We start from the raw sequence: 17,049 nt of genomic DNA, 5'->3' as shown, positions 1-17,049 counted from the left end.
GGCTGATGTTTTTGTCAAAATAGTTTAAGAAAAAAACACAGAAGTCTTTCCAAAAATTCAACATTCATCAACCAGCAGTATCACAAGACATCAGTAGCCTAAAAAAAGCACTCATCTAATATTAGAAATGCAATATCACAGTTAAGCCAGTTTGTTTCCGTGACTTATTGCGGGGCATTTACATTTACACAGCGAGGCAAACTTCTACTCTAATTTTATGGAACATTTTGCTTGAGTTCAAAATAAAATTTTGAGCTCCATAATTTAACATCATTCAGAGAGCACAGATAACTTTGAAACACTATATCATCAAATCTGTGAATGTAAAAAAAAAAAAAATTTGAAAAAACAGGAGGTCTCAGTAACTGTCATAGAGAAACAATTCTCATGGTTAAAAAAACCCTACCAATCTAAACATTGCCATTTTAAGAATTTATTTCATAAGTTTGTCTTCAAATGATAATACATGCATTTTCAACAGCAGTTCAGCAGTGTATCCCCCCTTGCTAATCAGCATTATACAGAAGAGACTGGAACCAAACTAGTATGAGAATAGCTTGAGCTCGTAACAAGAGACTTAAAAGCAACTCTTTTAGTTAAATTCTTTGCTTGGTCCAATAAGTACATTAAACACCTGTTTTCATTTATTTCATCTTAATTATTCAATCTGTGCTTATTTTAATATGCACTAATGACCTAGTAAATAACAACTAAATTCTGCCTGAGTGAGCAAAAGGTCAATAACTTCTGTATCGGCCAAAAGAAGAACCCAAGAGAATCTGAACTGAAGCCTAAGCTAAAAACTAGAGGCTCACTACTGATTTCTACATTCCTTTTAAGTATCACTGCAGCTACACCACCCAGGTCGAATATCAGCTTTTATCAGCGATGCAATAAAACATCTACTCAGGTCTGCTACTAAGTATTAATTAGCTTGGTCTACAGCAAACTAGAAACACAGACAAAGATGACCCACCTGTCCTGTTTCCCCATCAGTCACACCTTTAGCTCCTGTTCTGTGAGCTGCAGCCCAAGTCCATGTTTGTAATGAATGGCAAGCATACAGTTTTGCTGTGCTCCGCTTGGGAGGCAATTATGATTTACTGCACCTTAACTGCAAAACACCAAATGTGCTTGTGTGCCCCCCTACACCACTACAGCACTTCAGATACACCCATGACCTTATTTTAGGCATTCTATATCCAGTGATAGAATTAGAAAACTCTTTTATATAAAGACTGATGAGACAGAAGATATCCAGCCTTAATCAGTTATTCACACTACATCCATCAGCATGAAATACAAAAATGAGACCAGCCTTTTTCCTTATTCTGTCTGAAACTCAGACAGCTTACACATCGATACCCATCTCCAAAAACATTTTCTGACAAAAAAACATGCATTTTCTCAAACGGTTCTGCTTGGCACAGCTGAATGTGGCACTGAAAGCTGCCCAAGCTATCAGGTGTCACATGAGATAGAGCTTGAGCTTCTCTCCCCTGTGTTGAGGCTTTTATTGCTGCTCTGATTAGTTCTGTCCATCTCAGTGCGACATCACGCTAACACCACTTGCTACACCTAACTATTACTTAAACAACTTAAGGTTGTTACAACAGACAATGCTCAGGCTGTGAGCATTCAGTTCGATGTACAACCACCGCTTTGTTGGCTTGGAAACATACTGTTCCTTCCATTATTTGAAATTATAGATTTACTCAGCAGCAAAGCAGACAAAGGATTTGTACATTCTTACAGGGATGCTTTGCAGGGCACTACAAAGCTATTAATGCAGAGTCTGCCAAAAAGAGCTTCTGGGTCTCTGAAGTACAGGAAATTCATTCACTTAAGATACTCAAAAGCAGCTGCTCCCTTTAAATTATCCTAAAGCAAGACACTTATTTATCCATAGTGTGATTAAATTAGAAATCTGACGTGCATTTTAGAAACAATAACACGAATAAAAAGGAACTCTTCTTTTTGTAATCTCATTGTGTTCTGAGGGGTTGACACCATAATTTACATACATAACATACAACTCGTAAACCATGTGCTTCTTTTGTGAGGATAATGGAAAGAAATAATGTGAATACTGCAAGTCTGTAGTGCCTGGAAATTAGTAGAAGACTATTTCATTTTAATATTTCATAAGGAGGTTATGTATGATCTAGAGAGTTAGACTATTATGTATTATTCTCATAAATCACCAGGAATTATCCTCAAAATTCTGCATACAGTGCTCACTCCTCCCTCTGAAAAATCTCAAGACACTTCAAAGATTAAGTTTAAGACTAAGAGAAAATAAAAATATTTTCCTTTCAGCGTTATGCCAGTTAAAAGTTGACTCATTCAAGGTCACATCTGAGACATATAAAAAAGGAATCCACACCTCATTTCTTAATCTTAGCTCTTTCTTCGTTTTAAGATCTCCTGTTTAAAAATACCTTCCTCAAAGTGATATTGGATTTACAGCTATGCTATGAAAACAGGTAAGTTCAGTTCTGCACCAGAATCTTCCAATTTTTATTTCTCTCATATAACTGGTATAAGGACAGAACAAAGTGACTAGAAATCATTAATGGAAAAAAGCCAAGTAAACAAATGTTCATGAAACAGCTAGCAGTTACTGATGTTTTCAAGATTTTGTATACTTATTACTACGTTGACATTTTGGGAGAATCAAAACTCCACTGGCTCTTTATTCAGTCTCCACATTCCAACATGCACACACACACACACAAATCCAGAGGGCATAAAAGGTAGCCTTAGGGAATCAGGCAGGAAACCGTTCTCCGGGAGGGAACAGTTACAGCAGCTCCAGGTTACACAGGCATCTGCATGTTTTGAACTCATAAATATTCACTTTGTACGTATGCTACTTCTGCTTTAAACCTTTGCTCAAATTGCTGAAGAAAAAACCCCAGCAATGTCAGACCCCTCTGGGAACACTAAGCAAGTGCGGTCAATAGACAAAGATAATCTAACCAGGAAATCATCTCAAAGAAAACCGTGGGATGGATCATCCTTCAATTGGAGAGGAGAGCTTGAGGCCGCAGGTGCTCTTAACACAAACAAGAGATCAAAGACATGGCTCTCTAAAGTGGTTCTAGCACATCAGATAGAACATTGTAGAACTGATTCAATTCAGGCTGTTTCTTGGAAGCCATACATTTTCCTATTGTGACACACACAACTAATCTCACAAAACTCCAACAGAATTCAATGCCAAGTGAGCAACTCTGGAATAAAACGAAAAAGAAAGCCATGCTTTCCACCACATACAGAAGAGATGCAGCAGCGCATCAGAAAATACTGTATGAATGTATAGTAGCCCTGATCTGAAAAAGTTACCTTTGAGACCAGAGCAGAAACGAGTTCATTTCTATTCAGCTTCTTGTCACTGAGACTATCAAGAAAATGCTGCCAATTAACATCAAATAATGTACTGTCTGCACTATGAACAAAACCATTTTACAATAACAAAGAACTATCATATACCATATGTAAATACTATCCATACCTTAATTATTAGAATGAGCAGAAAGCTTAGAAGCTACTTTATCAAACCTCACACCTGTTAAGTTTGGAATCTCCCCAGATGAAAATAAACTAGAATCCCACACCACTTACTTATTTAACAGTACATCAAGCTTTTAAGAATGGAAAACTCTATTCATTCAGCTGAAAACTATTAAATGGCACACATGCTCAGTGTGTATCATGCTGACAATTGTGAAGAGCAAGCATTGAAGGATCTAATAATTCATGTGCAGCTAAAAAGCAGATGCTGCACGAAGTAAAATATACATCAGTTTTATCCAAGTTATACCACGTGTAATGCTGGATCTTCGCAAAATTGTTAGCAAATCAATATGAGGTTTTACATTCTGTTATGATGAAAAGGTAGCACTTTTTCATATCCCAGATCAGTTAGACAAAGCTAAATGAGTATGCCCTGAAAAAAGTCATAGACAAGAAGCAGGGTAAATGGCAAAATAGCTATCTTGCTAAAAGCAGGATTTTGTTGACCAAAGCTACTATTTCATTCTGATTTCTCCAAGAGGTAGATGCTTCAAACCATTCACACTAAAAGGCTCAGAAACAGTTTCCACATCTTAGAATCTATTAGAGCTTTAGCTGCAAGCATTCCACTTCCTTCTGAGGTATATTTAATGTCTTCAAGTTTATTTCCCTGCTTAATGAAGAAATTTCCCCAACTCTTTTGAGGTTGCAAGACTTCACACAAACACAAAAATAGAAGCAAGTTCTATGTTACTCACACTCAAGGGCTTTGTAGGCTCTAGGTACTTTAATAGTGCCCAGGTTTGAACAGATTAAAGCTATTTCTACTCCAAAATAGGATTTTAACTGCTGATATGTCTTAGGCAACTTACAGTATTTCTGGAATACGCAGTAAAGCACCATAGAATCAAACAGAATAAGGAATATCAGACATCAATTGATAGCTTCTCCATCTGCATATTAAGTAAATGGGTTTTACTTTTTTTCCTCCCTGTCTTTTTTTGAGGAAATGCAATGGGAAGTGTAGGGAGGATAAGTGAAGAACTGCACATTTATAAGACAGAATAGCTTAGCAAAATCATTTTTTACAGAAGCATTTTGAAAGGAAGCCCTTCCAGGAAGGGGAGTTTGCCAGAAAGGGAATGAAATTAAGAAAGACCCTGTTGTCTTGAGCATTCCCCAGTGCTTTCTGGGATCACACTTGATTCACTTTCCACTTCAACTGAGTTCCTCCAGAGCACGTTAACAAGTATAATCAACCCCTGGAGAAAACTGTATACTTTCACTCTCAATCTTCTCAATTGCTTTTCTGGGACACAAACTGAGAATTTTTATAGAAGCTAGGAGCCCACAGTCCCTCCTAATTTCCACGAGAACTTTGGTTTCACAACTCAACCTCTCTCCTATTATCACACTCAATCTTAATGAGGCATAAATACTCAAGTAAACTGAATTACATTGAGATATATTCGTTGAGGAGAACTATACTCTGAAGATTTTCAGCACTTACCAAGGTCCCTAAAGAACCTAAGCAGCACAGATGTGAATTGCTTGTAAAGATAATAATAAATATTAACATTTTATGCTCCTGTGTTCACAGATTAAATGAACAAAAAGTAGGTTTTAATCACAGAGCACTCCAATCATGTCTATCAACTGACTTCAGAGAAAAATCTTCCTTTGAAAAATGTATAAAATTAATGTAGTATAAACCAGATGGCTTTTAAATTTTAAAGCTACTCCTTCAGGAAATTACTTTAGAAGAACTCTTTACTAACCTCAGCTACTCTTTCCAGAAGCGGCTCCAGCCAGTGTTCATTGCATTCACAGTGACTATCCAGGAAGGTCAGTACTTTCGCTTGTGCTGCATCTGCCCCTCTGACACGAGAGCGCATCAAGCCTGAAAGTGAAGATAAAACATTAAAGTACTTACTGAGAAAAACAGTCAACACTAGTGAGAAAATATTGCATTCCAAGTTAGTAGTGAATTAAATTACTCTAACTCAGGACAAACACACAAGTTCCATTATCAAAATGAGAATCTAGTTAACTAATTCAGTGAAATGACTTCACAGCAAACAACCTGGAAGCTTTCAACCTACTGCACCCCAGCCTACAGGTTTCAATGTGATTTAAGTGGACGAATTAAAGCAGCTTTTCAAAAAAGTGGTACACAAGAACAGCTGGGTCTGCATTACAATAAATGGTATTTATACTGATGTTACTCAAGATCAGTCCTGAAAATGAACACCTTTCCCCCAGTTCTACAACAGAACTGAGAAAAGCCCCATCACTAATGTATCCTACTCACCTTTTTTGCTGCCCCCCTACCCTATTTCTCATCAGAGTCTGTCCTTTTACCAGCTTCTTCCAGAAATAACCATGCTTCATTAATTCATGTCTGGGAGCCTTCCCACCAGGCCTTTCAGCTGCCTTTTCCCTGTGTTTCTTGCAATTCTTGTTTTGTGGTTTGGTGGATTATTTTGGTTGTGGTTTTGTTTTGTTTTTTGTTGGTTGGCACAGATCCCCTCACTTATTTGCCCTGTTCCTTTTGAATATTATTCCCTTGGATGATCTCACCATTCCTTAAAGCCCCTTGCTATGTTTATATAGATACCCCAGAACATCCTACCATTTACTCCAATACAGAAAATAGCAAGCTTCCTCTCATTCCTTTGCAAATTTCCTCCCTATTTTTCTCTAGCACTTTTCAAAATGTATTTATTTAATCTTGCACTCAAGACCAAAATCAAGTAATTACTTCCCCCACACCCCTCTTTACATTGTTTCTCACCAAGTTTGGGTTGTGGTTTGGCTGCGGGATTTTCTGGTGTATTTTTTTTTTTTGCTGTCTTTTTTTTTTTTTTTTTTGGGGGGGGGTGGGGTGGTGTTTTTGTTCTAGTTTTTTAGGGTTTTTAGGGGTTTCTAGGTTTTTTTTGTTGTTGTTTGGTTTGGGTTTTTTGGTCCCCTAACTGAAGCACTGTGAAAGAGTCGACCCCATGTCTTTCCATTCCCTTTACAAAATAAACCTTCAAAATATGACTCTGCCAAACAGAAGACAAGATGCTTAAGAGGAAAAGCTTGCTTGGTCTGTCTAACAAGATCCTTGCACTATCTCTTCCCACAAACGCGAGGCCCATCACTGCTGTAGATACGCACTGTGCTGACGCTCTCTGACAGTACTTTCTATGCCTTATCTGTTACATGTTGGCAGGTAACTAAACCTCATTGTTTTTTATGCTGTCTTCTTAATTTCAACACTTGAATGTGTTCTGTTCAGTTTTTCCCCATCAAACCATTCCTCAAGCACTCTGGCTATGTGTGGTTTACTTCTGCAACTCCTCCATTCCAGAGCTAATTTCTAACTTATATTCTTACAGAATCCACTGTCTTGCTCTACTTCCACAGAAAACATACAACGTTTATAATTTCAATTTTTTCTCCCCAAAATTTGCGGTGACCGCGTGGTCATTGAGTACAAACACACTCAGGCTTATAGAGACTTCAGAAGGTTCCCTTGAACATTTATTCACTAATTACCATGCCCCCCCAAAACACATCTGTTCCCATAACAAACTCTGGTCCTATAGATGAGACCAAAATCTACCATCACACATTTCTGAAAGCAAGGCAGTCAATGTCATCCCCTACACAGACATTATCCCTTTATTTAACTTTTATTTTAAAACACACTGCTTTGCTCTGTAGTTCATACTAACGTGGTACTCTTAGTGTCTTACACACTCGTTGATTTTACGAATTCTCTTAAATTTTAATTTATATGTATTCAAGATATCAGTATCAGCCTACGCTTGAGAATGAAAAGGAAGGTGAGTATAAAACTCAACCATAACAAGCTAGCAATCAAATGAAATCTTAAAAAATTTTAATTTAAAAAATTATCACCTGGTTACACATATATATGCCTAGGTAAAACTTTATAAACAGTGCAGTAGATCCCACAGGTAATAATTTAATCCTAATCCCATAAAAAAAAAGCAAGTAAGGCAGTACTGTGCTTTTAATTTGCAAATAGATTTTCTTTTCTGACACAGTAAGAGATTTACCAAAACCTGTTTCATTTTCTGCTATGTTGATGCATATTTTAAGTACGAATGGAAATTCAGTTCATCTGTATATGCAGTACAAAGTTAATATCCATAATTATTAAAAAAAAAAATCAAAAAAGTGTTACATTATTCCATGTTTCCATTACTATTACCTCCATCTTTGAGTGCTGTACTGATCAGAACCCCACAATCACAGCATGTCATAAGAGGCCTGCTTTCCTAACAGGCCTTGTTTCACAAGTATATCCCAAATAAACCACTTAAACACTAAGAGCCCATCAGTTCGCAATAACTAATTATGGGACACCACAGGTTTTGTACATGTCATTTCCAGTTTCTGACAATCTGATGATTCTATCTGCCCCCCCCCAGGCCAGGCTGGCAGCCTAGAAGATACAGTGCCTATAAAAACAGACAAGCCCATTTCTGCTAAGTCAGTCAGCTATCTCAACTGTCAACTCTCAGTTATTATTTCAAACAGCTGTAGAGTAACAGTTGCCTGTACCTAATACTTCAGGCTCCACAGCCAGGACTAAAGGGCTCAGTGATATAAGACCATAATTTACATAGCAAAAAAGAAAACAAAAACCTAAGACCAGTTTGTTACAGGGCACACTGGCTTCGGTAAAACACGCACACATGACCCCAGCCCTCCTGGCTGTTCAAACCCTCTCAAGTTCGCCAAACAAACTCTTTGGTGGGCTGTCCATCAATTGGATCCTTAAATTGATCTCTATAAGGGAACCAGCAAGAAAAAGGGATATTTTTAAGCTGGATGGTTTCAAACATTCGTAGCTTACAGTGAGAGCTTATATACAACAGGAGCAGCCTAACTGAAGATTCAGTACAGTAAGAGAAAGGAGAGATGGAGGGTAAAAGCCAATTTCTCAAGCTGATGAAAGCCAACAATGGGTAAGTGCACACAAAACAATACAGAATTAATCAGAATTACTGTTTTTACTTGCACAAATGCAATTTAATTCCTTCCACTAGTAAGTTGATTTACAAAGTGAAAATCCCCCCTCTAATATGGAATGTACAGCAGAATCTTCCCTGAAAAGACTTCATGCAGATTAACAGATAAGGCAGCACAGTGGAATCTGTATCATCTTTTCCTCAGATTAAGCCTACCTTCTCGGCGATCATTTCGAAGAACCCGCACTTTTTCTATTTTTCCCAAGAGGGCACCATCATCAGCTTTAAAAGATAAAATAAATTTAAAAAAAATCAATATATGCGAACAAGTTTGATACCCAATATAATATATAAACACATCATAAGAGAGGCTGTCTTCAAAGAAAAAACAAAAGCTTTGTAGTATAAAATGTTGAAGGTCATAAACAGTTAAATACAAGACATATGCTTAAAAATAAAAGCCTACTTGTCTCACCAGAAATAAAGAAAACTTACCAGGCTAAGAAATTGCTACCCTTATAATGTTATTTAAAGCTAATTTAATTTTACACTCTTGAAATATTTTTTATTTAATTATATTCTCTCTGCTTACTTTAGACAGTTTCTACATTGCATAAGAAAAAGAACTTTCATAGGATTAAATAAATTGCTTTATTTGCATATAAGAAAGTTCACTTTTAAACTAACATTAAAGCTTAAAACTATCCTAAAGTAGCCATAAAGTAACAATGCAAATGTAGACATTAAAATCCTTTAAGGAATGTTACTCATAGGTGCATTTCAAGTGTTCCAGTTTGTATTGTGATATCTTAGTACTTATAAAAGTACATTTAAAGCAGTGCTACAAAAATATTTTGTGCAAGCATCATGGGTTTTGTTTTTACATCAGATAACATACTATGTCAAGGTTGTTTTCAATTATATACTCTGCTCCTTCAGCTAGGAGGAAGTAATAAAATATATCTGAAGTATTTATCAGAACTCTTTACATTTCCACAGGGACAGGTATGACAGAATTAAGAACTGGTTTTGGATTAGTGTCTGCAAACTCCTATTCATGTGACCTGTTCTTAACTGAGTCACCTACTAGCACATACAGAAAGTGTTACCAGAATCAACTAAACAAAGTTAAGACCCTGTAAAAGTACTTACGATCATTACTATAGTCATCCACTAGTATGATTTCCTTAATAAGATGTGATGGGCTTTTTTTAAGGACACTGAAACATGAAAAAAAAAAATTCAATACTAAACAGTCTTAACTTTTCATAACGAAGTCATAAAAGCAGTTACTTCGCTAAGTCACAGTAGAACCCAGCCAAGAATCTTATCTTCAAGAACAGCTATTGACTTATTCCTATAGAAAGCATTTGTGAAGAGAGGCACATGTAGGATTGTTCCCCTCAGACTTCCAGCCTCCAGAAATGAGCGGATTAGACAACTTGTAACATGGAAGTCTTGCAGGTTAAATATTCCCTGAAAACACATCATCGCTGAATTCTTCTTGAAACTAGTTATATAGCCAACCTCCAAACATCATGTACTAATTGGTTCCACACTTTCATGCATTTGTAGTTAAGGGAAGCAATTTTGTTTAATGCTGCTATTTCAGCACATGAGAATTAGAGGCACAAATGAAATTAATGCTCAGCTTTCCCTCTACAAATATTTCAGAAAAGCATGATGGATTGTTACTTCCCTCCTTTATCACAAGCTATTATCTGACATGAGCAAATGGCCTTCACGGGAGAAAGAAAAAATAAAAATCATCAAGGTCTCTCTTCGGTGTACCTGACAACAGTTCGAAGCAAAGCAGATCTTGCCTCATTATGAAAGGTGATCACTACACTGGTGGCTGGCAAATCTATCCGCCATTGTTTCCGTTGACACCTGGAAGACATAATTTGGCAGCTGTCTTAGTACACACTAGACGGAGGTGGTAGTGTCAGATATTGGCAGGTTCAGAAAAGTCACCACCGTAGTAGGTCATAAGAACCTTTCACATAACAGAGTATGAAACCAGAGTGCTTATTTTAGTCTAAAAAGCATTCAACAAATCTCATCAAATTAGCATATTTTCAATGAAAATGCCCAGGTTCACAGGCTACCATATGTCTTCTTTAGAATGGCACATGCTCACTTCTCCCTTCATTTTTAAAGTTCCTGTAACATCCTGGTGTTGCTCATAGATAAAAACAGTTTTCTGTTCTAATAAGTTGCAAGGATTGTAATATTCAGAACTTGAAAAACAAAACTAGCTGTGACTACATTGAGCCAACTAAACACAGAACCACATCATTCTAAACCATAAAGATAATGAAAAATTTCATCTATGTCAACTAATTTTCCATCACCTCTAGTAGCATGAAATTAATACAGAAAGCAAAAAGAAGCAAATCCTAAAATACCTCCTCAAGGACTACATAAAGTTCATCTGTTTAAGTGCACTGACAATAAACCTGAAAAAAAAAGGATACTACTCTCACTGTATTAGAAACAAACAGTACTAGAAAACACTGTATATCAAGTTCATGCTGAAAGCATTACAGTTTGACAGGTCACAATAGTGATTTTCATTCATGCAGTAACAGACTTGTGACGTGTTTCTTCACACATCCTTTATTTAGTACTAGAGGTAGAGTTTTAACAGGCCTAGTTGCCTTCAGATGGGATAAAACCAGCTACCATACACATACACAATCAGCAAGTAATTCTGTATTCTGTGCAGTATTAACCAAACTAGCTCTTAAAGGAAGAGAGGTAAGTTACATTGCTATCTAAAGTTCCAAACCCCATGCCAAGCCCACAATTGCTGTGTCAAATTAGCAAGGCCTTATCTAGTTTTGTTTCTCAAATGGCGGGTGTATAAGACGGCTTTGTCAGCAGCAACCAGTGTGGAAGGAAGAAACCACCAAATGTATCTGCATTCCTGGAAAGTAAAGAGTTAAGACCTTCTCTTTTGTGAGCTTCTGGCAATTCATCTAAACAGCTACAAGACATCCAGCTATTATGCACCAAAAAAGATTGGCTTTTTTTCTGTTAATTTTCAAATTGCTCACAGAGGCTGGGCTTACTGTGCATGCAGTTACCATGTGAGGCACTTGCATTAGAATAATTTTTAAAGTCACATTAAACTTATACTGATCTCTTTGCAGATGAGAGTACTTGAGCCACTCATGGTGGAATTACTTAAGGCAATGAAGCCTCTCAAATCTAAGAAAACTCAAGAGAAGAGCACTACTGCATATTTCTGAGGGAAAAATTAAGATTTATAGACGTCCAAATAAAACAGGAAAAATGTCTCACAGAGTATTTTTGGTCTCAGCTCTTCTAAACTCCCTGCGCTGACTCAGTAGCAGTCCTCCTATTTTGCTGTGTCAATCGTGCCACAGTTGAAACTCAAGCCAAAGAAACAAATGTCAGCACTTCTGGCACAGAGATTAGACCTTCCTTCTTCAAGTTACACCACTTAATTTTACTACACAGAATAAGAAAATAGATTTGGATAAAAGAGAACTGGAACGGAAAAGTTCAGTCTAGACCTTCAAAGCTTAGCATAGGACATAAAAATCAATTAAAACATGAAAAGTACATTGCTTTCCCCAGAAATCTGTGTCACTACAGTTAAATTTTCTGAAACCTCTGTGGCCTGTTTAAATCATTTTTTGACAGAAATACCCACTTGAAAGCAGAGAGCGAATACCAGTGTGCTTCTTGCTTCAGTGCAAGGAGAACATTCACCTCAACAAATATGTGGGTACCAAAGAGACAAGAATGTTTGCTTCTTCTCTACTCAAGAAGAAAACTTAAGTGTGAGGCCAGAAGTTTCTAACAGTTGCCAAATAAGAAAGAAAACACAGTAATTCCCAAGAATCGTGCCAACACATCAAGTAAAGAGATGTGATCAGAAACCACTGGTCCAAAGTAAGCAAGATGGACAACGGTCCAGAAAAAACATGGAATATTTCACCCTTTATCCCACTTGGGAGACTACTTTACACTGACAGGAGGACAGCTCTGGAAGTTTCCTATTACAACTGTGACACTCACTTTCTGGATCTCCAAAATCTACCATGACAGTAACGGCTCTCAGTTACACATCCTAAACAGGCTGCAACAGAAGGAAACCCAGAGGTTTCTCAAAGCTGTTGGAAGAGGCAGCTGTGAGCATCAGCTGTAGTGAGAATATGCATTCCTGCTCAGACGACCTATCTCTGCTTCCTTCCTTACGTTTTATCTGCCTGCTTCTCACTTCTCCCTTTTGCTTAAAATAAAGGCAAACAGCTCAAAAAGGTGAACCAAAGTAGTTTCTAGTACTGCTGGCAGGCTTTCACAAAAAGCAAGCAGAAAACTTTGGTCTTAACCTGATGCTAGTAAAAGTTTGTCCAGTTTGACTAAACAATCCAGTATTAAAAGATAAGCATAACTGCACACACATTTATGTATCAAATGTAGAATCCTGATAAACTGCTTCTAAATAGCCTAGAAAGTTCCAGCAATTAAATAGTATTATTAAATGGTTATTTTAAAGTCTAACAGGTTCTTAGACACATCAGTACAAGTAATGAAAAGCTGCTTAAGCAGAAACAAGTGTTCCCTCATTCAGGTTTCTTTCCTTAAAGAAAGAGATCGTAGCAGCTCCGTAAGAGATGTCTATCTTAACCTAGCTGCCTCCAATTTTATTGAAAATGACATGCTTCCAAGTGTCATGTGCTCAGATTTGTAACATATTCTTCTTCCCACAGCTACTGCTCTTGATCTTTCCATTGGACAGTTCCCAAACAAATATTTCATGTGATTTTTTCAGTATCTGCAGCAAATACCCTTGCCAAAGAAGAAGGAAAACTAATTACAAAATGGCAGGAAAAACATCATGGACAATTTGCAGGAATGATTACTTCAGTTCTGGATTTGGTGAGTTTTTAATGATTGCTTTAGATCTGGATTTGGTTAGTTTTGTTTGTTGTTTTTTTTTTTTTTTTCTTTAAAAAGATGGCCATTTACAGACTGACGGGCACTTAAATCTGCTCCATGGCAAAGTCTCAGCAATAATCACAGCACAGATACAGCCTTTCCACAGAAACATCTCTCTCTCTATTGCAGGGTACTTTTCGAGTTCCATTTAGTGAAAAATCACAGGCAGTTCAGCATATAATCATAACACAGACAGTTAAAACAAACACAGCCACTGTAACATAATTTGTCTCTTGTAATCTCTCATTTAAATTCTTCTCAGAAGAGAGCATTTCTTTGTTAGAGTCCCATCAGAGGTTATTAAATACCTAGAAAAACTCCAAATTCAGCATATCTGAATCACAGAAGCTTCTATAAGTTGGTGGCTGATCTCTGCTCTTGAGGGAAAAGTTAGAACATGTTTCTTGGGGAAAAATGTACAAGTGATGAAGAAAATTCAAAAGTCATTTTAAACTCCTCAGTACACCATGGGCATCAGGCTTTTCACTGCTTCTATGGCAATAAGCGGAACACTAGATCCTTCCTATGTTTCCATTCAATTAATGGCAAATTATACAATATTTGCTTTGTCTACAAATCATCTGCTTAAAGGAACTATACTATTATACCCTGGAACTATATAAAGGAACCATACTATTATACCCTGTCATTTTTAAAACCCTTTTAAGTGTCTGAGTTTCTATACAGGTCTCCTCTTCTACACCATTCCTGATTAAAAAACTTTATAGAGGAAAACCAGCCACCTTCCTTTTCTCTCTCCTCCTGGTGTCTCCTCCAGCTGCTTTTACCTACAGAGCTGTGAAGTTCATTCAAACTGCAGAATTAGTTAGGCCAATTAGCTACGCAAAGCTGGCTAATTTTATGCTTTGAGAATACACTCACCTAATTTTTAAAACCAAGTTCAGCCTGCTTTTGTTATTTTAAAGTTACGGAAGTCCTAATGAGCAACTTTAATACTAATCAATTCCGCTTAAACAGGTTAATGTAAGTCACTGAAACCCTTTTTTTAAATTTAATTCTTCACTACCCATAAGAAAATAATACTTCTCCTTACTCTGAAATATACTGTCTCCTGAATCTGCACAAGTAGCCTTACATAGCAGAAGTTTTTAAGCATCTGAAGTGTGATTCTGTCCTGTGTTCACCAGGGTGTGCATAAATGAATTCTTTTAGGCCTAGAGTTGACAATGTCACACACTCAAAAAGAACAGAACCATAGAGAGACTGAGATCAGAAGGAGCTCCATGAAATCTTGTCATCCAAACTCCCTGCTCAGAGCAGGGCCAGTCACAGCAGGTTGCGCCCTGGGCTTCGGATATCCCTGAGCCTGGGGACTTCACATCTTCTCTGGGAAACCTGCTCCACTGTTTGATCATCCTCACAGTGAAAGAGACAAATATAGAAACCAAGAAAAGCCATCAGATAAACAGGAACAAAGAGACTGAAATGCAGCACCAGTTTGGATTATAGAATACACACCAACAGAAGTCATGGAAACAGAAAAACTTGAATAAGATTCATTGTTCTTTAACCCACTGTTCAGGGATTGCACCAGAGCTCACTGTTCCTGTCATTTTGAAAGCTGGAAATCTTCTGCTTTAGAAAAAACACCTGCTGCTCAAAAGCCACAAAAACAAAAAGGTTAATCCAAGTCCAACATTGCTCAGCTTGGCACTTACTGATCATGCCTGGTGTCAGGAATGCTTCGGTCCATTCGCAGTTTGTCACTTTCTACCTGATTGAACTTATTCCGGGCATATGGATCCTGACCAGATCGCACCATGGTAGCGCCAACATAAGCATCTTGATCAAAGTCTTGCCACCGAACTTTTCCTACAATAGAAAAAAAAAGAAAATACCCAATTTAATCTTTGCAATATAAAGAACAGCATTCAGCAATCCAAACATAAGTGAAGAAATAGCTTGTTTTTAAATTTTGCAACAATGTAATTAAACCTCACCAGCATTATTACTAATAACAGTATAACAGTCACTTTTGCATATTAAATTCCTCTAGAACATCCTGCAATTTAATAGAAAATTGAACAATTTACAGATCTCAGTTTATACAAGTAATCACCAGACTCTGCCTCATCTTGTCTGTTTTGTTTGTTATTTTTCTTAATGCCAACTACCACAATTTCCATAAAACAAACAAAAACAAACACAAAAACACAGACACACAAAAACCTGCACAAAAAGTGAACACATATTGACGGGCATTAATATGGCAGATGATCTGGCTATGAAGCTATCCAAGAAGCATTTACTTTTCAAGATTTAGTCCAGGCTCCAAAGACATTACATTTTAATTTAGTGTCTCATTACGTAAGTAAAAACACAGTCAGTTATAATCAAACTATTTGAGAAACAGGCTTTTTAGAAGTACAAGATTGGGTTATTCTCAAAAAACAGTATTTCATGTAGGCACAGCACTAGGTCACTCTCCAGTATGACACAACTGCAACCTTCTCTACACTCAGAACTGATTCAGAGATTAATTCCTCTTTAACAATGACTGTGGTATGATGTGACCAGTTGTGGCACTGACACAGAAATGTAGATTAATTAGCATCCAGCCCCAAGAATGAAATTTCAGGACTTTTGCCATCTTCTAGTGTAAAGCAATGGTTTATTTACCAAATATCTTTAAACTATCAGTTCTTACCTCTGCCTATTTACAAACAAATGTATGCTACCTACAGCAAACTTATATCATCTTTAACTAAAAATCAGAGCTCAAGTTCTAATGCAATACAGACATTCTTGTTTTGACATGGACGTGTATCAGAATCTCCTGCAAGCATGATGTGCTGAACACAGTATGCTGTTGGCATTAAAACAAAAAAAAAACACATACAAAGCAAAATCCATCTTTTGGGGCCACCGTCTACTACAGATGAAAGGAGTTAATATTCACTGTTTTCGTAACTACACATACACAGTTTGAGCTACTTTCAGTTAAGGTCAGTAAGTATCAGATTGCAGACATGTCACTCCACTCAAGTTTGGCTTTTAAAGATAAGTCAGGCATATCCTAAACTAAGCTGATATACATAGAGGAAATACTACTCAAGCAGCTATTCACATGAGTCAGAGGTTGCTCATATGTTTCAAGGTTTGTCTTTGCTCCATCTCTCAACCTGCACAGCATGGAAACTAAGGCAGGTGTCCCTTACAGCTTTCTATCCATAAGCCATGCTCCAACTATGGTGCATTAACTCCCACTAGAAGATTCTGATATTGAAAGAACGCTTGCCACCATTAAACAAAATACTTGCATGTTGTTTAACCAGACAAATACCACCAATTTGATTAAAAATCCCTATAACATCATGATCATCCAAGGAACTCACCTACAAGAGCAACTTGGACCTAAGGTGTGATTTAGTTATCAGATGGTAGTGGAGGTTGTAAGACAAAAATATCAAGGCTGGGGAGGAGTTGATTTTGGGTTGATTGGGTTTTAAGAAACTTCCAACATCCAAGTCATGTCACAGAGTAAGAAAAAAGTGCCCATACTTTTGGATTACTGGTTTAAGAGTGAGCCAGTTAATACTGAGTATTTTTA

At 37.1% G+C, this 17,049-nt stretch overlaps 1 protein-coding gene across 1 annotated transcript in view; it reads right to left on the bottom strand.

Annotated features, from left to right (window-relative positions):
• GALNT2 (polypeptide N-acetylgalactosaminyltransferase 2) overlaps positions 1–17,049 on the bottom strand; it is a 95,134-nt gene that overhangs the window by 22,656 nt on the left and 55,429 nt on the right. Inside the window, exons 3-7 of the mRNA XM_065834030.2 lie at positions 15,158–15,311; positions 10,296–10,394; positions 9,657–9,724; positions 8,721–8,786; positions 5,298–5,419 (exon numbers count right to left, since the gene is read on the bottom strand). Of these exons, the coding sequence (XP_065690102.1) occupies positions 5,298–5,419; positions 8,721–8,786; positions 9,657–9,724; positions 10,296–10,394; positions 15,158–15,311 (509 nt within the window). The remainder of the gene's footprint in view (positions 1–5,297; positions 5,420–8,720; positions 8,787–9,656; positions 9,725–10,295; positions 10,395–15,157; positions 15,312–17,049) is intronic.

Source organism: Patagioenas fasciata, chromosome 3 (assembly GCF_037038585.1).
Source record: "Patagioenas fasciata isolate bPatFas1 chromosome 3, bPatFas1.hap1, whole genome shotgun sequence".
Taxonomy (NCBI): domain Eukaryota; kingdom Metazoa; phylum Chordata; class Aves; order Columbiformes; family Columbidae; genus Patagioenas; species Patagioenas fasciata.
The sequence above is the reverse complement of the archived record's forward strand: the minus strand, read 5'-3'. Positions and strand labels throughout refer to the sequence as shown.